We start from the raw sequence: 23,944 nt of genomic DNA, 5'->3' as shown, positions 1-23,944 counted from the left end.
AGGAGGTGATAAAAGTCATTCTGTGTAATGCAGTCAGTTATTCCCTGTGAAGGTGAACTGGAAGTGTAGTGTTGAGCAGTATCAGATGTTGGTTTACAGAATCTTTCCCGTTGCTTTCAGCTGCTTGGAGCTGTGGAATATAATCTTGGCCCTCACAGAGGGGGTGCTGGTTTGTACCTGCTCGAGGGAATCCTGTCCCAGGTCTCAAGGCACTTGGCACAGGTTCTCTCTACTTTGGCAGGAACACTCCCTCCCCTGGGGCTCCCCCAAACACACCCAGGTCACAGGTTCCTCAGAGGTGCTGCTCCAACAACTCCATTGGCTGTTTTTGTGAAGGGAGCAACTAAAGTTTTATGGTCTCTCCTTTCTTCGTCCTGTCTTCGAGCACCAGACAGGCTTAACAGGACAAGTCAGCATTGGTTAAATTATTATGCATTTAGTTAGTAAGAAAGGCCTCAAGTGAAGTTTTTATTTAAGGGACTGAAACCAGAAAATTACAGCTAAAATCACCATACTGTTTCTATTGCCTGGGATCACTGGGTTATCTCACACCCCTAGGAATCTCTAATCTCAGTCATCAGAACTAGGAGTTGCTGTTTGTGCTATCACTCTGTTTAACGAACTCTGCCTAAAGTTTTTAGTAGTAAAAGTGTGGCTCCCTACCACAACTCCAGGATATTCTGTCCCCAAACAACCTCCTCAGTTTTTTCCTTTCCTGTGTTCCATCCCTCACTCTCTAGCTACATATTTAGGGTTGGGTTTTCCCCTTATAGCACCAGGAATGCAGTGTTGATGGATTACTTTGTAGGCAGAGAACACTGCTCTGTGGAAGATACACCCTGTTCTTAAGTTCCACCCAATGAGGTTGGGAGAAGTAAGTTCCATAATTGCTATTTATGCTTTTCAGGGTGTCCAGGGTTCTTAGTGCATTAGAGTTGTTTCCCCTTTGTGTTTAGTCAGCCTGATAGTTAACTGGGGTTGCTCAGTTTAGAGTTATGAATTCAGTAGTATCAGACAAAGTACCCATTGCTTTCTGTTGATTTTGTGACTTGCTTTCTGTAGAGACCACACATGCTGTGTCTTAGGACATACAAATACTGCTTGTCTGCTTTTAGAAGGTGAACTGCTCTCCCCTACACCCTAATCTTTTCAGCTCATAGTTTCCAGAGTTCTTGTGTATTGTAAGTCTTGTGTTGTATTTAATTACATGTAATTGTACAGAGATTAAGGTGTTTCAGGTATTTCACTGCTGACACCTACAGCAGAACTATAAAATCTTCGGTTTCCTTTACGCTGTTGAAATGAAGGAATGGAATTTATGAAAGAATCGAATAGTTTGAAGGCTGCAGAAATTCAAGTGGTAGTGTTTCCAATACCAAAATAGCATTTTCCTGATGGGAAAGGTTGCAGAGGGGCTGAGGTGCCTAAAACTGTGGTGGTTCTGTTGGACTAACAGAGGAAGGGGCTCAAGCCTACAAGTGTAGGTGCAGCCCAGGGCACAGCCCAGCACCTTGTGCTGTGGGGATGAGGGAGCTGGGTGGGTATGGCCAGGTGCTGCTTTGCTGCATTATTCCATAGCTGATGCTGTTGAATGAGGTTCAGTAAAAGCTTAAAGAATGTCTCAGATCGAAAGGGGATGAACTTTTGTCTCTATTTTGTGGTATGCAAGCCAACTCTAATGGCAGGAGAGGCCTGGGCCTAAGGAGGCTGGGTCCAGTTTCATCGCGGGGCAATATTTCATGCACACAATTTAAAGTTTAAGAAGCTGCTGCTGGTATTAGAATGATAGGATTGAGTGCTTTCTGCATTTCTGGCTGACCTGTGGCTAGGGCAGATAGACACTAATTATGCACCCCCCATGTTTCTGGTGAAGGACAAGACAAACTCAAGCCCGAAATGGATGCTGTTTAACTGTTTAAAGCCAGTTCTTCAAGGTTTTTCTGTTTTAAGTATAAACGTAAAGAGATTTTATTCAGGCACTCAATAATTTATCACATCAATAATCAGAGTCAGACCTGATGTTTTACAAATAATTTTTTTTAATCTTTGATCTCAATCCTGTCAGTCCTCTTAAAGTATAAATTATTAAAGTAACTTTTTGATTCTTTGAAAGCCTATCTGCAAAGACAGTATTTTTCTTCTGCTTCTCAAATAGGGCAGTACTCTCCTTACGATTTGTTTCAGTTTTTGATCAATAAAATATAATTAAACTTTTAAAGTGCAGCAAAACTAGTACCTTTCAGATAGCTAAGCAGATGACAGCAGGCTTTTCACTTCTTGGGACCTGAAAAGTTTTCAATTACAAGGTTTAGGTGCTTTTATGTTTGTAAAAAACAATCTTGTGCTACTGACACACATGCCAATATCAGAATAATATTGCTGAACGTTTTTTCCCTCAAGGTTTTTGGAATTATATACAAGTTCTGACTTTATAGAAACTCTATTGCAATATCTCACACTTTTAAATATAATATTATTTATTTGTAACAAAATATTCTAACACACTTCTTGCATGCTGTCTCATATAGTGTAGATCTTTATTAAATTCTGATTGAACCAGGGTTTGCTATTAAAGCTTCCAAACATGTAATTAAGAATTAACATGTAGTCAGACTATTGTGTTGTTCTGTAATGCTTGGCAGATTCAAAATTTGGACTTTGGGGGTATTAATTTGTCCCTCCTATTTCCTATATAGGATAGTGTGACTCAATTGACTGCTTTGGTAGCCTCTGATGCCTCTGAGGGTGTGTTGTAACCAAGTCCTGCCACAAAGAACTGAAGTGTTCGTGCAATCAACCATCAATTCTTGATGGTCTTGTACAGTTCTGGTGTAAAGAGATCTGACAAGAGCACTTGAATAAAGAATATGACCTTAGTTGTGTCTTTAAAAATATCAAAACTCAAATTCAAGTGGAGAGATGGGTTAAAATTATAGCTTGGAGCATTGCTTTGCTCCAGCTCCTTTTTTGTTGTTAACCTTGATGATGTTTTTATCATAGCTCCAGGAAAAGTTCAAAATTACATTGCTGAAGTAATTTTAAAGACTTGAAGCATATACTTGTTATCCAAATGTCTAAATTTAACAAATGTATTATTTAAAAGTAAACAACTCTTTTCAAATTACACATATCATGATGGTTTTGGTCACAAGACTACAAGTTAAGATTGTCACATCATCAAACTTAAAGCCCATTGAGATGATGACCTAAAAATCCGAAAGAAGTTCAACTTTTTTAAAGAAAAAAACAGGGGAAAGCAGTCTATTGATAGAAGTAAGTTCATTTTTTGTTGTTGTTTAGTCTTAATTTTCTCTTTGGATTTTTGGTTTCTGGTCATATTTAAGTGTATATATTGTAAAGAGTTAGTGCAATGATCAGATGGTGCAATTCAGAATTCAGAATACTAGAGCCTAAGTAAAAGTATTTCTAGATGAAGCCACTGTCCAGTGACTTGGTTAGAAAGATGAATAATAGTGAGGATATCTGTGTTTTGCAATACAATTAACTATGTTTAGTATTATAGAATATATATGTGTATATACACATTTCTTAAAAATATAGATCGTATTTCTGTTCCCAGATCATTGTCACTTTAGGGAATCTTGAAAAGGGAAGAGAAACCTTTCTGTGTTAAAACTGGGAAAAGTAATTATGCAGACTAGAAGAATATGTCAAGAATTTCCTATATAGAGATCAGCATTATTTTCCTTTGATGGAATTCCAGTGTGCTTTTTATAAATGAGAGTGGATGAAACTCAGGAAATGTGACAGTGAAGAAAAATAATATTAAGCATTTAATACAGAAACATATAAAAATTAACAGATTTCAGCCCTTTGTGTAGGTTCAGTTTCTATTTGGCATTTTTTCTGAGTAGCAGAAAGCAGAACAAGACAATCTCTGAGCAGTGGTATCACAACCTCTCTTGGGTCAGTGGATCAATCCAGTGGTGTGAACAGCTGTGTATGAAAGTATAACTAGGCCACAATTTCCAAGTGTAGATAAAATTGGTAGTTTTCCCACTCTTGCCCCAAGTACAATCCAAGTATTTCAGCAGCCTGCCAAATCTCCATGTAGTATAGAGCTCTGGAATGCACCCTGCTTCTCACATCCTATGCTAACAGGGCTTTAACTGGTGTAATTTAGAGCAGGGAAGATGTGATGATGCTTCCACACATGATGAATGTTGTGCATGACAAGTTGACTTCTTAAAAATTTATCTTTTTGTAGTCTGCTTTCTTGATGCTAATTCATTTGGGGGAAAAATGGTATTCTTTTTTCCTTATCCCGTTTTCCAAAGAATTCTAGCCTTAAGTGATCGAATAGTCCATTTGCCTTTGTTTTCCCCTTCAGGTCATTTTTGAGTCCATTGATAAATAAGGAGCTGCAGAGCCCCTCTGTGTGTTGGAGTTGAGGGGGAAATCAATGGATTTTTTTCCCTTTCTTTGCTCTCTGCCTGGTTGGCTGCCAGTGAGCAGCGTGGGACAGACTGGCCGGGCTGTCCTCAGGGTGCCCAGCCGGCAAACTGGACAAACACGGACGGGGAGATGTGCCAGGGGTGATCCTACATGTGTGAGGGATCTAAGGGTGTTGTGCTGTAATAGGGAATACAGAAGGACATGCAGGACAGGGATCATTGAATCACTCAGATTATAACTTGGTCCAGTCTCTTGCTCAAACCTGGGTCAACATTAAATTCAGACAAGGTTGTGTTGTTTAGGGCATTATCTGAGTCTTAAAATCCTGGGAGGTGGGAGAGTCTACAACTATTTATGCAAAGTGTTCCAATACTTAATTGTCTTCATAAAAGAATTCTTCCCTATATCCAGTCAGAAACAGCTGTTTCAGTTTATGAATTTATGTCTCATTCTTCTTCCAGGCAGCCTCAATAAAGAGTCTGACTCCATCTTTGCAATAAATTCCCCCCTAAGCCCTCTTTCTCCAGGATGAACCCTCAGGTTCTCCTCTTACAGGTCGTATGCTCCAACTCCATAACCACCTTGCTGACTTTTCCTTGGGCTCAAGTTTTTTCAAGTTTTTCTTGTACCAGGTGACCCAAAATGGCAGTATTCTGGATGTGGGCTGGGTGAGGAGGAAGAATTTCTTCCCTTGATGTTTTGGTTCCTGTTGATCCACCGTTTTGCTGTAGACACAGCCCACTGTACTGCTTGTGTTCATCACTGCCAGGATGCACTGCTGGATCCTGGACAGCCTGCTGGCCTCCAGCCTCTTCCTGCTTCCCATCAGTGCTGCTGCCCTACGAGGTGTTGTTCCAGAGAGTGAGTCCATCCCAGGTGCTTTGCACTCATCCTTCAGGAATTTCCTGAGGTTCCTTTCCCTCTGCACCTCAGTGTGGTGCCATCTGTGGTGAGGATGGTCTGTGGCTCACCCCTGAGGTCACTGAGACAGCTGTTAAAAAGGCCAAGTCCCAGGACAGATTCTTGAGGGACTCCATGGCCTCCAGGTACTTTTCTGGACTTGAGAATACTGTGTTGAGGGACTTCAGGAGAAGAAAGTTACTGGGATATTGCAGAGGCTGATGAAGAGGACAAAGGACAAGAATCTAAAGGAACCAGGCATCTCAGAATGGTCTGTTGGTTATGGATGAGTTTCTGAAGAGTTAAATGGACAAGACAAGCTGTCTAGTTGCTGAATTTGCTTAGAATAAAGTCTTAAAATTAGGAAAACCTTTATTGTGAAAAAACCAAGATGGTGACAGTTCTTTATTAGTAAAGGAGTGTGTGTGTTTTCAGGGAAGTTGGGTAGCTGTAGTTACACCACTGAGATTCAAAGGATTTTACCAATAACAGACTTATACCCTTACCTAGAATACTGAGCAGAATTTTCCATTTCAAATCTCATTTCTGGATACTAGTTAATTAAATTTGCCTTCTTTCTTGCATTTTATCCTTCAGATTAGGGTTTTTTGATTGATGGCTTTGCTTACACATGTTTGCATAATAAAATGGTGCATGCTCAAGTAGGCCTTGATAGTGCCAGTCTGACTCGGAGGAGTCTCTCCTGCCCATAGGAATCGTCCTCCTGACTTCAAGGACTTCATTTGCCTGGGTGGCACTTGCAGCCTTGGGATTTAATGTGTGTGTCTGCTTTCCATTACACGTTCAGCTCTCAGCAGCCTGAGCGGGGTTCCAGCTCTATTACACACCACAAATTGGGCACCAAGAAAGATTTAATTTAGTTTTTTCCACAATAAGGCGAAAATCAGTTAAAAGGCATATATATGTACATTGTGCTGCAGTCCTTAGGGTAACGTGTGCGATACGGAGCCGGCGATGGCTTAACTCGGTTGAAGAGGTAAAGACTTCAAAGAATCATTAAAAAAACGAACACCGGCAAGAGCTGGCGAGGAGAATTGTGCCGTGGGAGGCGCGGCAGCGCAGCCGGGGTACAGCAGCACTGAGATGGGCTCGGCAGGAGCCGCGGGAAGGGGCCGGTCCGGTGATGGAGCCGCGGGAAGGGGCCGGTCCGGCGATGGAGCCGCGGGAAGGGGCCGGTCCGGTGCTGGAGCTGCGGGAAGGGGCCGGTCCGGTGCTGTGCTGCTGGAAGGGGCCGATCCTGGCGGGGCGGGAGCCAAGGGAAGGGGCTGATCCCAGTGATGGAGACGCAGGAAGGGACCGCTCCCGGTGATGGAGCGGGCGCTGACAGGAGCCGGCGGTGCTGCCGAGCGCTGCCAGCTCGGCTCCCATCACACACGGGGGTGGAACTGAGCACCCAACCAGGGAACACACTGCTCCTGTCACACAGGGGGCGATGGGAACACACACACAGGGTGCTGCGAACACACCGCTCCCATCACACACGGGGTGATGTGAACACACCGCTCCCATCACACACGGGGTGATGTGAACACACCTCTCCCATCACACACGGGGTGATGGGAATACACTGCTCCTGTCACACAGGGGGTGATGGGAACACACCGCTCCCATCACACACGGGGTGATGGGAACACACTGCTCCTGTCACACAGGGGGTGATGGGAACACACCGCTCCCATCACACACGGGGTGATGGGAACACCCTGGCGCTCACTTCCTCCACGTTATTTTTAGACGTGTGATGGTTCCTTGCCCTGGAGTTTGGCCAGGCAGAGGTGGGAATGCCCCGCCAAACAAGCAAGCCTCCCAGGTTTGTGTTGGCTCGGAGGCCCCTCCACAACCAAGGGTTCCTCCTGCAGTTCACACTTTCCAAAACAGTCTCAAACAAACGTCCCGTGTGGTTTGCATACCCGTTATGTGTCCCAGCCAGAGCGCTCTGAGAAGTTTCGTGCTCATTCAGTGGAAAACTGACTCGGTATAATCAGCTTATTTATTCCTTTATAGTGGGTCATCTCTAATGAGCCGCACAAAATGCAACTACTGATGTTTTCCTGTATGAAATATATATATATCTGTGTGTGCACACAGGGAGTTTGCTGTACAGAAAACTGTCCTGCTGGGACAACTCACATATATGCCTTGGTAGGACTGTAGTTTAGATTGGTGTGTATATTTGTGTATCTATGGTTTTATATCTAATACTTAGTAATTATTTTGATGAATTTAGGAATCCTTAAGTGTTACCTATATCATTCTTTCAGTAACTTAGGTGTTTTTAAATGTATAAATACATTAGACTGCAGACTGTTTGCTTTTCTTATAAACTCAGCATCAAGTATCAAATGTCCAAGTAGCTATGAATATGTGTTTGGGAGACAACTGATGTTTCTAAATAACTTTTTTATATGACTTTACTTCTTCATATTCAATTAATAGGGATTTTTTCCCTAAAGAATTTCTGTTGTCAGTACTATGCCAATAGTGGAGGCTAAAGGATGGAACAGTGGGCTTTGGGCTGCAGCCTCACCTCATGGACACTGAAATTCATTTGCAGTAATGCTTCTGACAACAAATTGCTTTTTCTTGTGTAGAACAACTGAGAATTCAAATTGTCTCATATTCTGTTATGCTTTCTTGTAATATATTAGGATAAACTTCAGCAAAGTTCTCAAATGCTTTCAAGTGTTAAAGAAATTCTCTGATTTCTCTTTCAAACTTTTAAAGTACAGTCACATCCTTTTCAAGGGATCATGAATGTGTCACCAAAGCCACGTAAATACACAGTCATGGATTTTTCTGTTCAAGAAAATGAAGTTATGACTTAAAGCCCTTTAGAACTTTGGGGTTTCATTTGTGGGGGGTTAAGCTAATTCTGTTTTGTTTTGTTTTCTTTGCTTTAGCTAAAAAACTAGGAATTACTGATGTGCCAGCTGAGGTCGTTACTTTTATTTCCCATGCAACACAGAACAGATTGAGGACAGTGATAGAAAAAGTGACAGTGATAACCCAGCACCGCATGGAATCCTACAAAGTAAGTGTACAAACAAAGGTGTTATATTTTACAGAGAGGTGTGGTGCTGGTTTTACTTAGCACATGGAGATGTTTTGGTTCATTCTGGGTGCAAAGCTTGTCTTAGTTGCAGGTTTGACCACCTCAGCAAACAGAAAGAGGTGGGATGGGAGATCTGTTGTCAGCTTCGTCCTCCTCCTCTGCAACAGAATTTGTGTGTGAATTGTTTTGTCTTTCTCTGCTGAAGTGTCTGACACGGAGCATCTGCTCAGCTATTTCTGCTCATGGGCTGTTGGTTCTTGACAGCCCCTTTTTTGACCAAGGTATCTGTTAATTGGATCAACATTGCTTTGGTATTTCAGAATCTGTAGTAACTCTATGTGTCCTTGGCTGTGAGAAATATTAGTATTTTGCAAAAGCTACCAACGTGTCTTAAACGAGCAACTAAAGAATTCTGCTCTAAATTCTTTGCTGTAATTAAACATGATTTTCTCTTTAAAAAGAGTATTTAAAGGTAAAATGCTACTCTGATTCTTTTGTTAGTGGTTGTGTTCCTGAAGAAAACTGAAACAACTTTGATATGTTAAACCAGGGGGGAAATTTAAATAAGAATCTGCAAACCAGGTTGAAATTCAAATTAATCAAACATCCTTATTGATATATTTGAAGTACCTTTTTCTATAGAAGTAAGATGCTAATAGTTGTTAAACTGGTGTAAAAGCAAGATGGCAATAACTGGTTGTGTGTTGTCTAAACTGTGTTTAGATTTCTTTAGCATATATATACATCGAGTAGCTCTGGATTAGTTTTTTTCTTGGTTTTACTGTGTACTGTTTTGTTTTCCTGGAGTGGAATTCTGATCAAACATCTTTGGACTGCATCTTTGCCCACCTGTTTCCCAAACCTGAGTCACAGTCGGACTAATTCCATGTGATATTTGCAGAAATAATCACCTTTGGCATCTCTGACTACAGTCAACATTACTGTGATAGAAAATGGATTACAAAAATAAAGGCCACTATTCCTGATTATTACCTGCACTTATATCTTTCATTGCAGTTGATGGATATATTCTGCTATATTGGACTAAAAGGAAAATCTCCTTGTTTCTTTCCAGTATTCTTTGTCAGCTTCAGCAGAGTTAAATCCCTCCTTTCTTCTCTCTAGGACGGTGTCTGAGGAGAAAACAATTCACTTAGTCCATCTTAAGCCAAAGATGCATTTAAAATAATATCTTAACACATTCTTAGGGAAAAATGAGCGTTGTCTCTGATTAAATTGTAGCATTGTCATTGCATTTTATATTTTTTTTGGTTAATGGTCTTCTTTGATTTCATAGCACTGCAGTCAAAAAGGAAAACATTAAGTAGATAAATAGGATGGAAGTAATGTGGATCACTTATTTTTCTGACTGACATTCTAAGTGTTCCCACGTGGCTCGTGTCACAAACTCTTGTGGTTGTTGTGTACTAGGAAAGCTTACACGCTCTTAGTTGCAATAAGCTTCAGTTTTAATTGTCATTAGAGGCTTATTTTCAAGTGAATTTTTAACTTTAATGCTTTTATAATGCTGCATCTTGATAAGGTCTGTTACTAGTTCAAGATGAGTACAGATACAGGAATTTTAGGTTATAAGCCTGGTTATAAACTGTATTTGGGATTATTCAGAAATAAACTTAAGCATCTTAGAGGTTTTTCATCAGTAAGTCTGTTGGTTTGGGGTTTTTTTAAACTGTTTCATGTCTCTGGTGCTGATAAATCAATCTTGTGTTTTTTTGATTTGCTTAGCTATTAATTAAATAATCAGATTCTAGCAGCATTACTAACCATAGGCTGGCTTCATTCCCCGAGCTTAAAAAATAGAAATGTTCTTTTTATGGTTCATACAACGGAAAGATTTTAATGTAGAACACCTTCAGCCCTGAAATGCATAGTCTTGTAAAAAAGCCTGTTTTTGTAGAACACTGTCCCTGTTTTGCAGGATGATGAGTGGTACGAACAAGCTACAGACGTCCGAGCACAGTTAAAGTTCTTTGAACAGCTGGAGCGTTTAGAAAAGCAAAGGAAAGATGAACAAGAGAGGGAAATCTTGTTAAAGGCTGCCAAGGTATCAGTTCTACTCTATTTTTTTTAACTACTTAACCATTCATAGTCTTTAAACAATTATTTAATTTTGTGGGATCTGTTTCATAAACATATTTTGTGTCTTACAACAAAAATACTGTTGAGCCCTCACACCTTTAACTCCTTCAATCAAGCTCTGATCTGGGATGACTCCAGACCTACCTGACTGGAATTCTTCTGTGTTTTGAGGATACAGCTCTGGATTTGATGAGTTCTTGGAAATACAGGAGACAATGGCTAAAATTTTCAAAGTAACTCTGGGAAATAATTTTTCAATTGCCTTTGAAATTTAAAAGATGCCAGGGTTTCTGTGCCCCTTGAAAATCAAACCTCACACTTCTGGTATTTAAACACAATTCAGTAAATTCTTAGGGATTTTTTTTTGAGGCTTTTTACTTCTTAAGTTTCTAGACTTTGTTTTTAAACAGTGTTTTTCATTTGTTTATCCTAATTTGTGTTCCAGTCACCTCTCTGTAACTGCATTATGTGATTGATTCGTGCCTGTCTTCAGTGAACTATCAGTTCTTCTGGACTTTGCTCCTTTGTAGCTTCAGTTCCAGAAACTCAATTTTTATACATGCAATAGAACAAACTCAGATAATATTGTTTCAAGAGCACATAGGTATAGATAAATCTCCTGCTTATGACTGTAAATTTAATTATATATATACCACATCAAACTGCAAATAAGTTTATCCCTTATTTGTCCCATTTCTAATTGTATTTGAATTTTCATTGAATTATTTATTTTATATGCTGAAAAGATTATACAGAACAACTTAATGTTCAATTGTAACACAGCCTCCTGATTTTGTGCCAATAATGTTCATGAATTGAGAGATCTTATTTTTTTTTTAAACCTAACCTTGCTTGTTTCAGAAATCTATTTCTCAATTAGGATACTTTAATCTGTCCTCTTTGCACTCTTAATTTATAATTGCTCACATTGTAAATATTCCACAGATTTTCCCATAACATTAGATACTCTTCAAATGTTTTGATGAAAATAGATTTCCTGTTTTCACTCTTAATTCTTATTTATTAGAAATAAAGAAATGCCTATTTATTATTTATCCTGTTTTCTCCATTCAGTGAATACATCTTGATGAATCATGTTTTCTGTGTATCCTGCTGCTTGTTGTTTGTTTTGGTTGCTTTTTTAATGGACATTGAGAAAAATGCAGTAGCTTATAGTCCTTAGTTCAAAAATGTTTCCCTGACTGCACAAAGCTGGTTGATCTGAGATTGGGTTAGATGACCTCCCATTGTTCCTTCCAACCTGAATTCCTTCATGAATTGATATTCTTTAGTCTGGGTTGGTTTTTTTTAGTTGTTGGTTTAGTCTTGAATAATATAAACTCCTGTGAAGTCAAAATTTAGGAAATAAATACATGATCATCAAGTTTGATTCCTACAGATTACAGGAAGAGCAAATTGAAGAATTCTGCAACAAAGAAATGTAAAAGAGTCTCTTGATTGATTTGAAAAAATTGCCTTAATGAAAGTAATGAATGCACAAATCAACTTCCTAACCAGGGAGTCGTAGGAGACAGCTTGGCATAAACACATGGTATCCTAGAAAAATACCTGGAGGTATTGAAAAACCAAACCCAAACAACAGAGTAGCCATGGCAGAGCAGTGCTGATTTATCAATATTAATGTTTAGAGAGAGAAGCTGAAGATGTTGTGAACCTCTGGGGAGGTGCTTGTGAGATGTGGTGATTTAAGGGTAAATGCCACTTTGGAACTGAACTTTGTGCAGTGTTCAGCTGGTGCTCCCCATTCCATCCCAATGGATTGACAACCTATTGCAAGACTTATGTAGGACATAGTTTGGCAAAAATATGGTGAGATTACAATTTTTTATTCTAAAGAACAGATTTTTCATTATTTCCTTAGGATCTGTGGTGCTGCTGAAATGCAAAAGCCCCTGTCCATGACTAGTGATATCTGTTGAGGTCTTTGTTCTGAATTCCTACACACTAATTCCTTCCCATGGATTTGGGGTTTTTTTAGGGTCCTTTATGAACTTGCCTAAGGATATCTCAGTCCTTGTGAAGAGGATGCAGTAATTGTAGTGGCACAGTTAAAATCTGCCCTGACAAACAGTGATGGTGTCTGCAAAGGGGGTGATGGTTACACTGACTCTGCAGACTGAAATATCCACATGCAAATGTGTTGTTTCCCCAACCATGGCACCTTTGTCTTCTTGACAGTGTTGTCTTTATAAAGGACAGAAAAATTTGTGTTTTAAAATGAAATTGCTGTTTGTTTTTTGTTTTGTTTTTTTTTTGCTGCAGGTGCTTAAATCTAAAAATCATACTTATTTTTATTTTTAACTGCAGCTTCTTAATGGGCCTTTTAGACAAACAGAGTGATCTTTTATCTTGTGTTTTGACAAATTATTTTGCAACATGTTTAATGAAAGTTTCAAAACTTCCTGCCAGTGGTACCTCATCTGCTGTCTCCTGTGGAAGAACATAAACAGGTTGAATGTGCACAGTGAAAATTCTTTTTTAATTATTTACAGTTTGGAGCCTTGTTAACAGCCAAAGTCCAGGTTTTGACAAAGAGTAAGATAGGGAAGGAAATGTTTCAGGCACTGGAGTGGATGGTATTAAATAATCAACTTAATCACAGAATAATCAATGGAGAAGATAATGAAAAATGAAGGAATAGATTGAAATCAAAGGGGAGGCAGCATGAGTCTTTGGGCAGCCTTGAAGCCAATTAGGTAATTTTGCATTAGAGTTCAGTAAGGGGTAAAAAAAATGCAAATGATGGTCAAAGAAAGTGTCAGGTTTGCAGGTTTTTGTTGTTTTGTGTGATGGGTTGGTTTCATTAGGAGGAGAAAGGAAAATATTTGACAGGAGTGTTGTGGTTGATCTGCAACCACAATTTCAGTTGTTACAGTAGGATGTGTTTGCAGGATTTGTAAGCACCCAGATGGGGTTGGGTTTGCTTCAGAAACTGTTTTTGGGAGAATGAGAGAACAAATCAGATGGGCAGATAAAAGAAAAAAAAAGGTTAAAAGAATACAATTTTTGACATTGTGAGAAAAGTCACTGTCTAAGTTAAAATTAGTTGTGAAGCTCACAAGTAACAAAATAGCAGTATTATTTAGATTGTTAAATGAGAGAATATTAACAAAATCTTATGTCCCATGCCTGGGAAATACTTGAGAAATAGAAACTTCATATCACAAGCTTAGAAGCACAACAACTGATGTTCTCATTCCAGTGAGAGATTGTGGGGGAAGACAAACTTGACAGGAAAGGCCAAAATCATACTATACTACAGTACCAATGCAACAGATAATTTCTTTTAAATGTAAAACCTAAAAACTGAAAGCACAACTATGCTGTTTTAGGAGTGGAATGATCTCTTGCACCTCGGGGGTCCTGCATCATGTCCCCCAGTGTCCCCATACCAGCCTAGACCGTGTAGCCCAAAGCATTTCTCTAATATACTCCCAGTAATTATTTCTATCATAGAAGTGTTTAAAGACATCTTGGTCCCCAGGCTGTGAGGTCCAGTCACCTCCTGCTGCTGGAGCAGCTCCTGTTTCCCACCCTCGGGCACTCTGAGGTGTCCCGTGCAGCAGCTCTGCAGGGAGACCCTGAGCTGTCAGTACTTTGGGTTCCTTCCTGGCACGTGCCAAAGGCACAGGGAGGGTCCTTCTTATACATGAGCACATGTAGAGCACAGTCTCTTTGAAGGAAATATTTGGGAGAGTCACCTCCTGGCCCTTGTTTGTTTTCCCAGTCAGGCTCCACTGGCTGTTGTTCCCAGGAGTGTGCAGGGCCAGACATCTCCTGCTCCGCTCTGAGATGACTGCTACAGGAAAGAGCAGGAAGAGCTGAGGGAAGAGCTGCAGAAAGGTCAAAAGCCAGGCTAAAATCACTTGAGGAATTTCCATTTGACATGGTGTGTGTTGTGTGGACTTTCTAAAAAAAAACCAAACCCAACAAAGCACGGGTCCTACATAGTAAATCTGTGTTCTTGCTGCCTTCAGAGCTGATTCCAAAACCTGGGAAATGCAGGTGGTGTCTGTCAGATTGAAGGAAACTCTGGTCTAGTAATGGAAATATTTCTGGCAACAGGAGGAGTAGGAGGTTGTAGCTGATTTGTTGTTGTTTGTTTGATTTTATTTCTGATTTATTTTTTTTCAGAGTGGTGCTTTATGCAGTGAAGATACACAGCTTGGGGTTGTCCTGGTTTTCAGAACATGAATGAATCATACTTGTGTGTTATAATCTATAATAAAGTGGATCATGTTAAAATTACTGTGTTAATTCATCTGCTCAAACTGGCTAAATGCATGTTTATTTTATTATAAAATTAACTTTGAAATTTAATTTCCAATGTATACAGTCTATTAGTCTGTTATTTTGAGTGTTCTGTGTCAGTAGCACAAGCCTGTCAAGTTTTTGGATCTTAAATATAACAAGATATCTTATTCACAAGAATAAGATCTGTTCTGTAAAAAGAAAATTTACATAACTAAATGGAAAGTCATGTTTAGAGTTGTTTGCAAAGTTAATTAGCATTTATGGATGATAGTGATTTTTATAGTACTACGGGCTAAAGGGCCTTTTTATTGGAGAGCTCCCTGAAATTTGGTGATGCAGATTCCCTTACACATGTCCTGTGATGACTTGAAGGGGCTGCTCTGTGAGTCAGAGCTGAGTTCAGCTCTCATGCCAATTTAATCCTTCCCCTCTCTTCTGAGAGCAGCCTTCTGTGAGATGGACTTGGAACTCCCTTCTGATGAGAGGAGAGCAAAGATAATCTCAATGTGTTGAGATAATTTTCTGAGTTTTTAGGAATTTGTCACTGCAATTTTAATGATTTCAATATAAATCATTTCCCAGACCTGAGCTCTTGCATTCCACCTCAGCGTGGCCGTAACGTCGAGCAGCGTTTCACCCTCAGCTATGATGCTTTTAACTTCCACTTTTTATTAACAAAGCTAATGTGAAAGCAAAGTGTTTCATGTTGCCAATTTAATTTCTTTAATTAGAAGTGAAAGTTATAAGCTGGTACAGCCGTGGGTGAAGTTCTAATGTCATCAATGGGGAAAAAATAGGTTTCAAATTGAAACTGTTGGCACGGCGGTGGCTCTCAACAGCACAGCACCTGCAGTTGTGACTCTTGACTTTATTTAATGAAAAAAGATGAAGTTGAAGCATTAAAGGCTCCAGTGTATGTATTGGGAAAGGGCAGTAGAGCTGCAAGTGCCTTTACTGGGATCAGGTGTAGCTAAATGCAGGAGAGACACGGTGAGACATTTCCTACCACAGGTGGAACAAGCTGAGAATTCAAAATTCTTACAGATCTAACAGAAAACTTTTTTTTGTTGGTGGGACAAAAATTAACAACAGTGCAACTTTGGTATTACTAATCACAACAAAATACTGAATAATTTTGATAATTACATACATCCAAGTACTATTAGTCTGTCCATCTGCATACATAGAGGGTATCCTCCAATTTTAAAAGTAATTGGTGCTTGGATTTAAGTATTACATGGGCTTATTATTTTAAAAATACTGTTGCTTTCTAATGTAAGGCAATTCTGTGAAATCCAAAATCCCCTCAAAACTACACTGTTAGATGTGTAATTGTCTGTTTGTGTGGCCTCCTTCCTTAACACAGGCAAGGGGAAAAGCTGAGGTTTGGAACATTAGGGAGTTTGGTAACATGTAAACGAACCCCCTTATTTCTGTTGTGCTTTGAATACACACATTAAAATATGCTGCTTTTCATACTTTGAAAGTCCAATATTTCCATAGACCTAATGTGATCTATGCAGGTTTCAGATAAATAGGATAGCAAGTTCTCTAACACAAAGCACTTTCATTCTTCACAATTAAAATATCAGGCTGTCTGGTCTAATAAAGTTAGCTTGTGTTTGGGAGAAATGTTAACAAACCTGGTTTGGTGAATAAGTTCTGAGTAGGAGACAGCATTTAATGTATTTAAAAAGTATGTAATCTGGTTAGGATCAGTCCTAGGTTTCTCTAAAATTACTATGGGAAGCCAGCTTGCTTCTAAAGGTGTTTATTCATCAACAGGAAAATACATTACATAAATGCTTGCTTTATTTACAGATCTAGGCATGATGAACAGGGAAGGGAAGGCAAAGGAGTTGTGATAAACTCTTTGAAAGTATTTGATTTGGTGAGTTCTGTGATTAGTGGGTGTTTCCAAAGCTTTAGAGGAAGGAGACACTGGTGTATTAAAAGATTTTGGAAAAGTGTGTTTCACAGAACAGGTGAGATGCTGCATATTAATATTTGGATGTTAGAGGGGAAAGGAGAAAGGAAGAGAACCCCCAAAATATGAATGACTTTGAAGAAAAAGTTAAGATGCAATTAAAAAAAAACTAGGAATGATTAGTCAGTACCTTGACAGAAGTGTAAAATACTAAAATAATTGCTTAGTAAAAATGGTGCCATGCAGACAAACACTGCAAGAGCTGAGCAGCAGCAGAATTGTTCAGACTCTTCAGAGGAAGGGAAAGATGTTCACGTGTGGAATGGAGTGTAAAGGGAATCCAGTGACATTTTTAAAGCTTATCTGGGCACCTCTGTTAAACTTGACATTTTCATTTGCTTAAATCTGTGTTGCATCAGCATTGAAGAAGCATTTTATAATTTACATTAGATGGTAAAGTGAAGAATTAATGAAATAGATGTTTATACTTACCCTGTAACACATTTTAGCCTCCATATGCTGTTTTTATTTCTGAAGGTTGCTGACGTGGTAGGCAGCAGGAACGTCTTCTAGTTTTAGAAATCTGGTTTTTTAAAAACTATTAAAATTTATCTGAACACAAAAAAACCCAGAAAATAATTACAGTTAAATTCTTCAGATTTTTTAGTAGTAATGACACATGCAGTGACACATGCAATGTAAAGTTGGAATTCTGCTTGTCTGAAACGAAAGCTAGCCTTTGGAAAGGCTGTTTGGTGTGGATTCAAGGAATAACTAGAAAATCATTGCATTGTTCTAAATGTAAAAGTAGTTCTCCTTTCACCTTTGGTCTGGATTTATATATGTAACTTCACCTGGTATTTTAGATCTTCATTTTTGAAATAAAATCCTGTATATAGTATCATTCAGGAGCTAAGTATCTGGTCTCACCTCTGCAGTAATTTTCATTATTTATTTACTGTGACCAGGCTGGAGGTTTACACAGAGCAGATCATCTGCTTTTGCTTGGTGAGATTATCCTGAACTCCAGCTCTAATTTTATTTGGTTGGTTTCTGGGGAGGGGGGGAAACCCCAACTCTTAAATGTGTTACTTTTTTACTCTGTAGCACTTTCAGAGTTTTTCCTTCACTTATAGAGTCTAGGAAACTGCAGTGTTACTTTGCATCTATTGCTTTAATTTTTCTTACAATGTCCCCAAACACAGTGCGGGTCTGGTGTGTTTTCCAGGGTTCTATCACTTCCTTGTAGAAAGTTGGTAACAATATTAGAGGTCTCAGCTGGATTCTCCCAGGACACTCTGCTTTCTCCTTAAGCTGATGTGCTTTTAACTTGTGCTTTGCATTTGGCAAATGTTTCAGCTTCATACAGTGGTGTAACAACACTTTGTGTTTCTGTAGTGCTTTCACTCTGAGACTCAGAAGGCAATAGATGTTCATTGTACGTTTATAAATTTATCATCAAAACCCATGAAAGGGCTAAATGTGCTTTTCCATACATCATACTGGAGAAACTGAGGCTCACAGTGATTGAGCTGTCACTGCAAAACCACAGAGCAAGGACTGGTTCAGCTCAGTTCATAAATACTTACCTGAGCCCATCTCCTAGAGAAGCAACTCACTGAATGGGGTGGTGTTCCTTTGGGTTTTAACCTGATAGGTTTAAATCTAATCAGGTTTTTAGTGATTGCTGTGCTGATCTGGCGGATCCACATATTTCATGAAATACCTTTTTGTCCTTTGAACATTAACTAGGTCAGATTATCCACATTTTTGTTTGACCACAGCATTAGAAGGAATCTCAATCTGTATTAAGGAGGAGTTTCTTTCTTGATTGGCACAACTACAACACGAGAGTCTGACTTGGTCATTGGCCATCTCAGGTTTTAATTTGTCCTTCACTGCAGACACTCTCCTGTCAAACAGCCTGTTGTGGCAACAGGCACAAAAGGTGTTGGTGTTGGAAGGTGTTGGTTGGTGTAGGTGGTGTTGGAAGGTGGAGCTGATGTGCACAGTGGCAGAGTGTTAAGCACATCGTCTAAAAATCTCATTATTGTTTAATTTGACCATGCTTCATCATCACTGTTTTATACGTGTGCTACATGAGCTGAGAAAAAACAATCCCGGGTAAAAAACCAAACCAAAACAACACAAACCAACAAAAACTAACAGGAAAAAGGATAGAGAATTCAGTGTCATTGTTACCCTGTCTGCCCAATCATAGCCAGGGCACTCTCCAGGTGTATCAAGAATACTATGTGACTCTTTTAAGGGTAGGCTCTTAAACCAATCTCCCTTTGGTTTTCTTACTGGATTTTTAAATTCTGAACAGAATATGGTATGAGAAATTCAAACACCAGGAAAAAATCTGAGCATGTGTAAGTTTGCAGACTAATGTTCTTCCAGGTTTCATGTCTGTCTTCAGCATAGCAATAATCAGAGAAAGACAGAGAGGAGAGGCCATACATATTCTTATTCCTTTAGGAGTTGTGTTCATGGTATCGCTTTAAATCTTGAAGAAATACTGAAATAAAACTACTGCAACTCTCAGGTATCAGGAACAACAGTTTTCTGTGGATGTCACAAGTTCTGTTGCAGCTTCTTGCAACTTTTTATGCAACCTTTGCTGAATGCTGACCTATCAGGCAATTATAAAAGTATAATGCCTGTATTATGTGCCTCTTGAGTTTTGAATTCCATCATTTTGAATGCTCAGCACAAGTAAGAATTGAAAAGTTTTAACATCTGGTTGTAAAATAGTCTGTATCTAAAGAAATGCACTGCTATGAGTTGTTTTTGCAATTAAACAATTGTTCTTAATGGGTTTTTAGAGCTGTTGTTCCTGGTTTTGAAGGAAAATACAGAGGTTACCATTTAGCAATATTTATCCAGTTTTAGAAGTGAAAACATTAATATCAGTAGTGCAGGAATGAGTTTAATGTGTGTGTTCCTGTGCTGTACTCACAGTAAGCTCATAGGGGTAGTAGCATCTTTATTATGATTTACCTTTTGGGAGGGTGACTTTACAACTGTTTCCTCCACGTTCTCTAATTAAAAGCTGAATTGCAAACAGTAAGTTTTAAAATAAGTGACTGTAAGGAGTTAAATAAAAAATTTTAGATAGTGGAAATGGTGTCACTTTCACTCTTGGATGCTTGAATTCATTTGTATGAAATAATTGAAATCTAAACCTGTATGGAAACTTTAGCATTGACAAAAACATGGGGTTTTTTTGAGTTTTGGGTTGATTTTTTTTTAAATTTAAATCTACAGTAGATCTTATTTACAACTGAACGTTTAACAGTCTTTTGGGTGAGGTTTATGGGTTTGAAATTGCTTTTCTATCAATTTGATACTTTGTATCCTGTTCCTATTGCTTTGATATTTTTTAACTTGCTGCAACAGATGAGGGGTTCTTAAACCATCTGTTAACCTTTTTTCCCCATTTTTTTTAACCATGTAGAGTCGCTCAAGGCAAGAAGACCCAGAGCAAGCTAGACTGAAACAAAAAGCAAAGGAGGTAAGCAGAGCTAGAGATCATTACACTTGACATTTCAAGGCTCGAACATATTAATTTTTTATGCCTTGCTACTTGTATATCGTTAATAAAAATCTGACTAAAAACTTTTTAGGATGTATTTGTTGCTTTGCCTTTGATCTTAATGTTTGCAAACTAATACATTAATACATGTGAAGCCTAAGGAGATTTTATAAGAGAATATTTCCATACATTACATTTTCATTTCCATTTTAGGTAGCTGTAGCTTTTGTTGGGTTGTTGATGACAGCAGCTCTAGATTTTGGTGGAAAATATGTGCCTTTGTCTTTTGTTGTAAAATGGCACTTTCTTAGAAATGTACTACTTAACAATTTTGTTCTGGTAATGTTCTTTCAAGTAAGGTAATTGCCAGTCAGTTCCTCTTCCGTGTGATGCAGTGGAATATTTACTCATCTGTCTAAATTACAATAATCTAAAAATTATCAAATAACTTCAGATCAAGTTGTGACATGTTACTCTAAGAATAACAATTTGTGAACTATTGAGTACCTTAATTTGCTTTAAATTGGAGTGACTGTCCTTTGCTTAAGGCATCTCATGCTTTAGGATTGGGTTGTAACTTAAATCAGTCAGAAAGTCTAAAATATCTATCAGTTGAAAGTAACTTCAGCAAACTAATGCTGGTTTTTTTAGCCAACTTCCTTGGATATATACATTAACAGGTAATAATTATACATTAGAAGCTAATATATACGGAAAACTGCAAGTTTTTTATTGGCCTGTTCTTCCTGTTTTGTTTCCCCCTTGACAGTGTTCTGTAGTCCCGTTAGCTATACAGATTTTGTAAATATAACAGTAAAAAAAATCCAGATTTATGGCTGAGTTTTATTTCTTTATTTCATTATGTGATTGTGTAGTAAGATTTGCTGAAGTGAATTCTTGTAAACGTTAGACCAGGCCTTAGTATTTCCAGAGCTGGATTTGTCAAGCAAGTATTGAAATGAAATAGAGTAATCAAGTTATTTGGCAGGAAAAGAGACAAGATTTTAATACTACTTGGGTTTTGTACGTAGCTGGTGTATGCAAAGGAAGAATCAGATAATTAATGGCAGGCAGAACTTGCTGTTGAGCTGAGAACCAAAGCTGCTGGAAGTGCAAGTGGGCTGGAATATTTAATTCCATGGCATTGCTGCCACAGAATTTGCTTTCATGGTAATTCTTTTTTGGCCACTGGAAACTTGAGGAAGCAAAAGCGAACAACAGGGTCAGACCCCCACATTTGCAGTGGTCCGAGGGAACTCGAGGTTCTCTTCCCGGCTGTGATAAAGGTGTGCACCCCGGGCAGAGCTGGGGTGCAGCTGCCCTGGCCGGGAATTGGGGTTTCCCGAAGGAGCCGATCGTCTCCCACTAGAGGGAGCGAGGCTGTGCTGGCAGGGAACAGCAGTGCATGGAATGCACTCTGAGCAGTGAGAGCGGGGCTCTTAGGAAGCAGGGAGCAAATATTTTGGTGGTAACCTGATTAAAAATGCTTGGATCACACCGGTGTGTGATTTTCAAGCAGTGCTGTTCCTGGGAACGATAAAATTTGCAGTTCCAATTACTGGGCAGGGGCCGAGGAGGGGCAGGGACTGAGCTCTGCTCTGGGGGGACCAGGGACAGCAGCCAGGGAATGGCTGGAGCTGTGTCAGGGCAGGCTCAGGTTGGATCTCAGGCAAAGGTTCTTCCCCCAGAGGCTGGTTGGGCACTGCCCAGGCTGCCCAGGGCAGTGGGCACAGCCCCAAGGCTGCCAGAGCTGCAGGAGGGTTTGGCTGATCCTCTGGGGCACAGGGGGTGACTCCTGGGGCTGGGCCTGTGCAGGGCCAGGGGTTGGACTGATGGTCCTTGTGTGTCCCTTCCAGCTCAGCACATTCTGGGATTCTGTGATTTGAGTCAATACAGGAGGAGTACTGGGTTTTCCCTTTGAGTGCTGCACCCTGTTCTTTTGTACACCAGCCCTGCCTTCCTTCCCACCCTTCTAATAAAAGTGTATAATTTGCTGGCACTGTGCCTCTCTCTGAAGTTGAATTTCATTCTACATGTTTGAAACCATAAGAAATATAAGCATGTCTCTGTTTTTAGTAATCAGGTTTCTGAAACTCTTTCTTCAACTGGTTTAGAGACTTTCACTTGAAGTATTAAAATTTATTTAGTAAAAACATTTTCTTTTGCAAGAGGGAGTGGGGTGTGGTACTGGCAAGATTTTGTTTTAATATTGTTCATATTTTTTTCTGCATTAGATGCTGGATTTATGCTGATGTCTCATGATATTGACACTTCCAAAATAAAATATAACCCATTTTATAGTATAAAAGGTTGTTTAGGAAAACTGTCTTTGGCATGCCTTTGTCATTTGAAATTAAAGGCTTTGAATCAACGCCTACAAAAATGTGAAAATTTCAAAACTTCACTGCCAGCTGGGCTACTCTTAAATGTGCATTTGACCCATAACTCAGAGAGAAATTGGGTTTCTTCCAGGTTTTGTATAAGCTGATGAATATAATACTGTCAGCTTTGATAATAAGCTGGATTTGAAGCTGTGTTTCCATGATTTCTGTGTCTCGAGTATTGCCTGAAGACGTTTGTTGCTCAGATATTCTTCTGGACAATAGTAAAGTGACTTTCAGGTAGTGTTTTGAAAAGCACAAAGAGGGCGTCCAAGAAACCTGCAGCACTTCTAGCCTGTGTTGCTTGTTTAATGATATAATTGTCAGATAGTTTGTTTTTTCATCCCAGCAAAATGGCTATTTAGTATGTTCTGAAAGTGGATAATGTTTCAGACTTTCATCAGTTTAAACAGTGACACTACTGACAAAAATCAGAGGGAGAAAATGAAATACCAGAAGAAGTAATTTAAAGTCTTTTAAGAAAGTCTTCTAAATCTTTTAGGAAAAAACTTCTCAAAACATTGAAAGAATTCTAGAAAACATTGTCTTTGAATGCAAAATAAAGGTACCTATAGAAGGATAATAGGATCAAGAGGAAAGAAAGAAGGCTAGCAAAGGGTATTTGTTGCAAAACAGTCTCCTTTATGGATATTTTGGAGTCTTCATTCAGTAACACTCTGTTTTTCTTCCTAATTTAAAAAGAAAAAAAAATTAGTTCCATTTCCTTCACAGAACATCTACCAGTTCCCTTCTTGTTTATTAGTGTCATGAAGACAATGTACAGTGGGATCTTTTGAACACATTTTAAAATTAATCTGTAAGGTGAAGATTGTTGGTGGGTTTTTTTCTGTAACTCCATCGTGCTCATTTATTAGCCAGTCTTCAAATCACTCTGCATGTTCTTTAAACCAAGTTGGCATAAATCAAATTTAAACTGCATTTAAATGCTTACCCAAGCAAACAGAAGGCCCGATACATATGGTCCTATTGCAGGGACCAGATAACTGAGTTTCATTCCTACCCCAGCACTGTTTTAGTTAAGCCAGAGCAAACCCACTCTGATTCCAGTTTGAGTGACTTATTTTGCTTTAGTATTAACCTGTTTCAAATGGACTTGAGTGAAAGCAAGAGAACCTGCCTTTGGGGGGGTTTATGGCTGAAAACTCTCCCTTTACTTTCAGACTTTTAAATTGGTGCAGCCTTTTGTCAGTGGACAGCATATGATTGTTTTAATGGTAAACCTATTTAATAAACTATGGAAAAGTACTTTCCATTGAGACCATTTAATGGGGGAAGTGCTGCTCTTCAGCTGTTACTTGTTGCATTTCTTTATA

General features: G+C 39.0%; 1 protein-coding gene across 1 annotated transcript in view; it reads left to right on the top strand.

The window, feature by feature from the left end:
- LOC116793231 (transcription initiation factor TFIID subunit 4-like) overlaps nt 1–23,944 on the top strand; it is a 145,720-nt gene that overhangs the window by 55,662 nt on the left and 66,114 nt on the right. Inside the window, exons 11-13 of the mRNA XM_032700919.1 lie at nt 8,238–8,368; nt 10,329–10,454; nt 20,152–20,208. Coding sequence (XP_032556810.1) covers nt 8,238–8,368; nt 10,329–10,454; nt 20,152–20,208 — 314 coding nt within the window. The remainder of the gene's footprint in view (nt 1–8,237; nt 8,369–10,328; nt 10,455–20,151; nt 20,209–23,944) is intronic.

Source organism: Chiroxiphia lanceolata, chromosome 13, assembly GCF_009829145.1.
Source record: "Chiroxiphia lanceolata isolate bChiLan1 chromosome 13, bChiLan1.pri, whole genome shotgun sequence".
Taxonomy (NCBI): Eukaryota; Metazoa; Chordata; class Aves; order Passeriformes; family Pipridae; genus Chiroxiphia; species Chiroxiphia lanceolata.
Note: the sequence above shows the minus strand (reverse complement) of the source record. Positions and strands in the feature narration are given on the sequence as shown.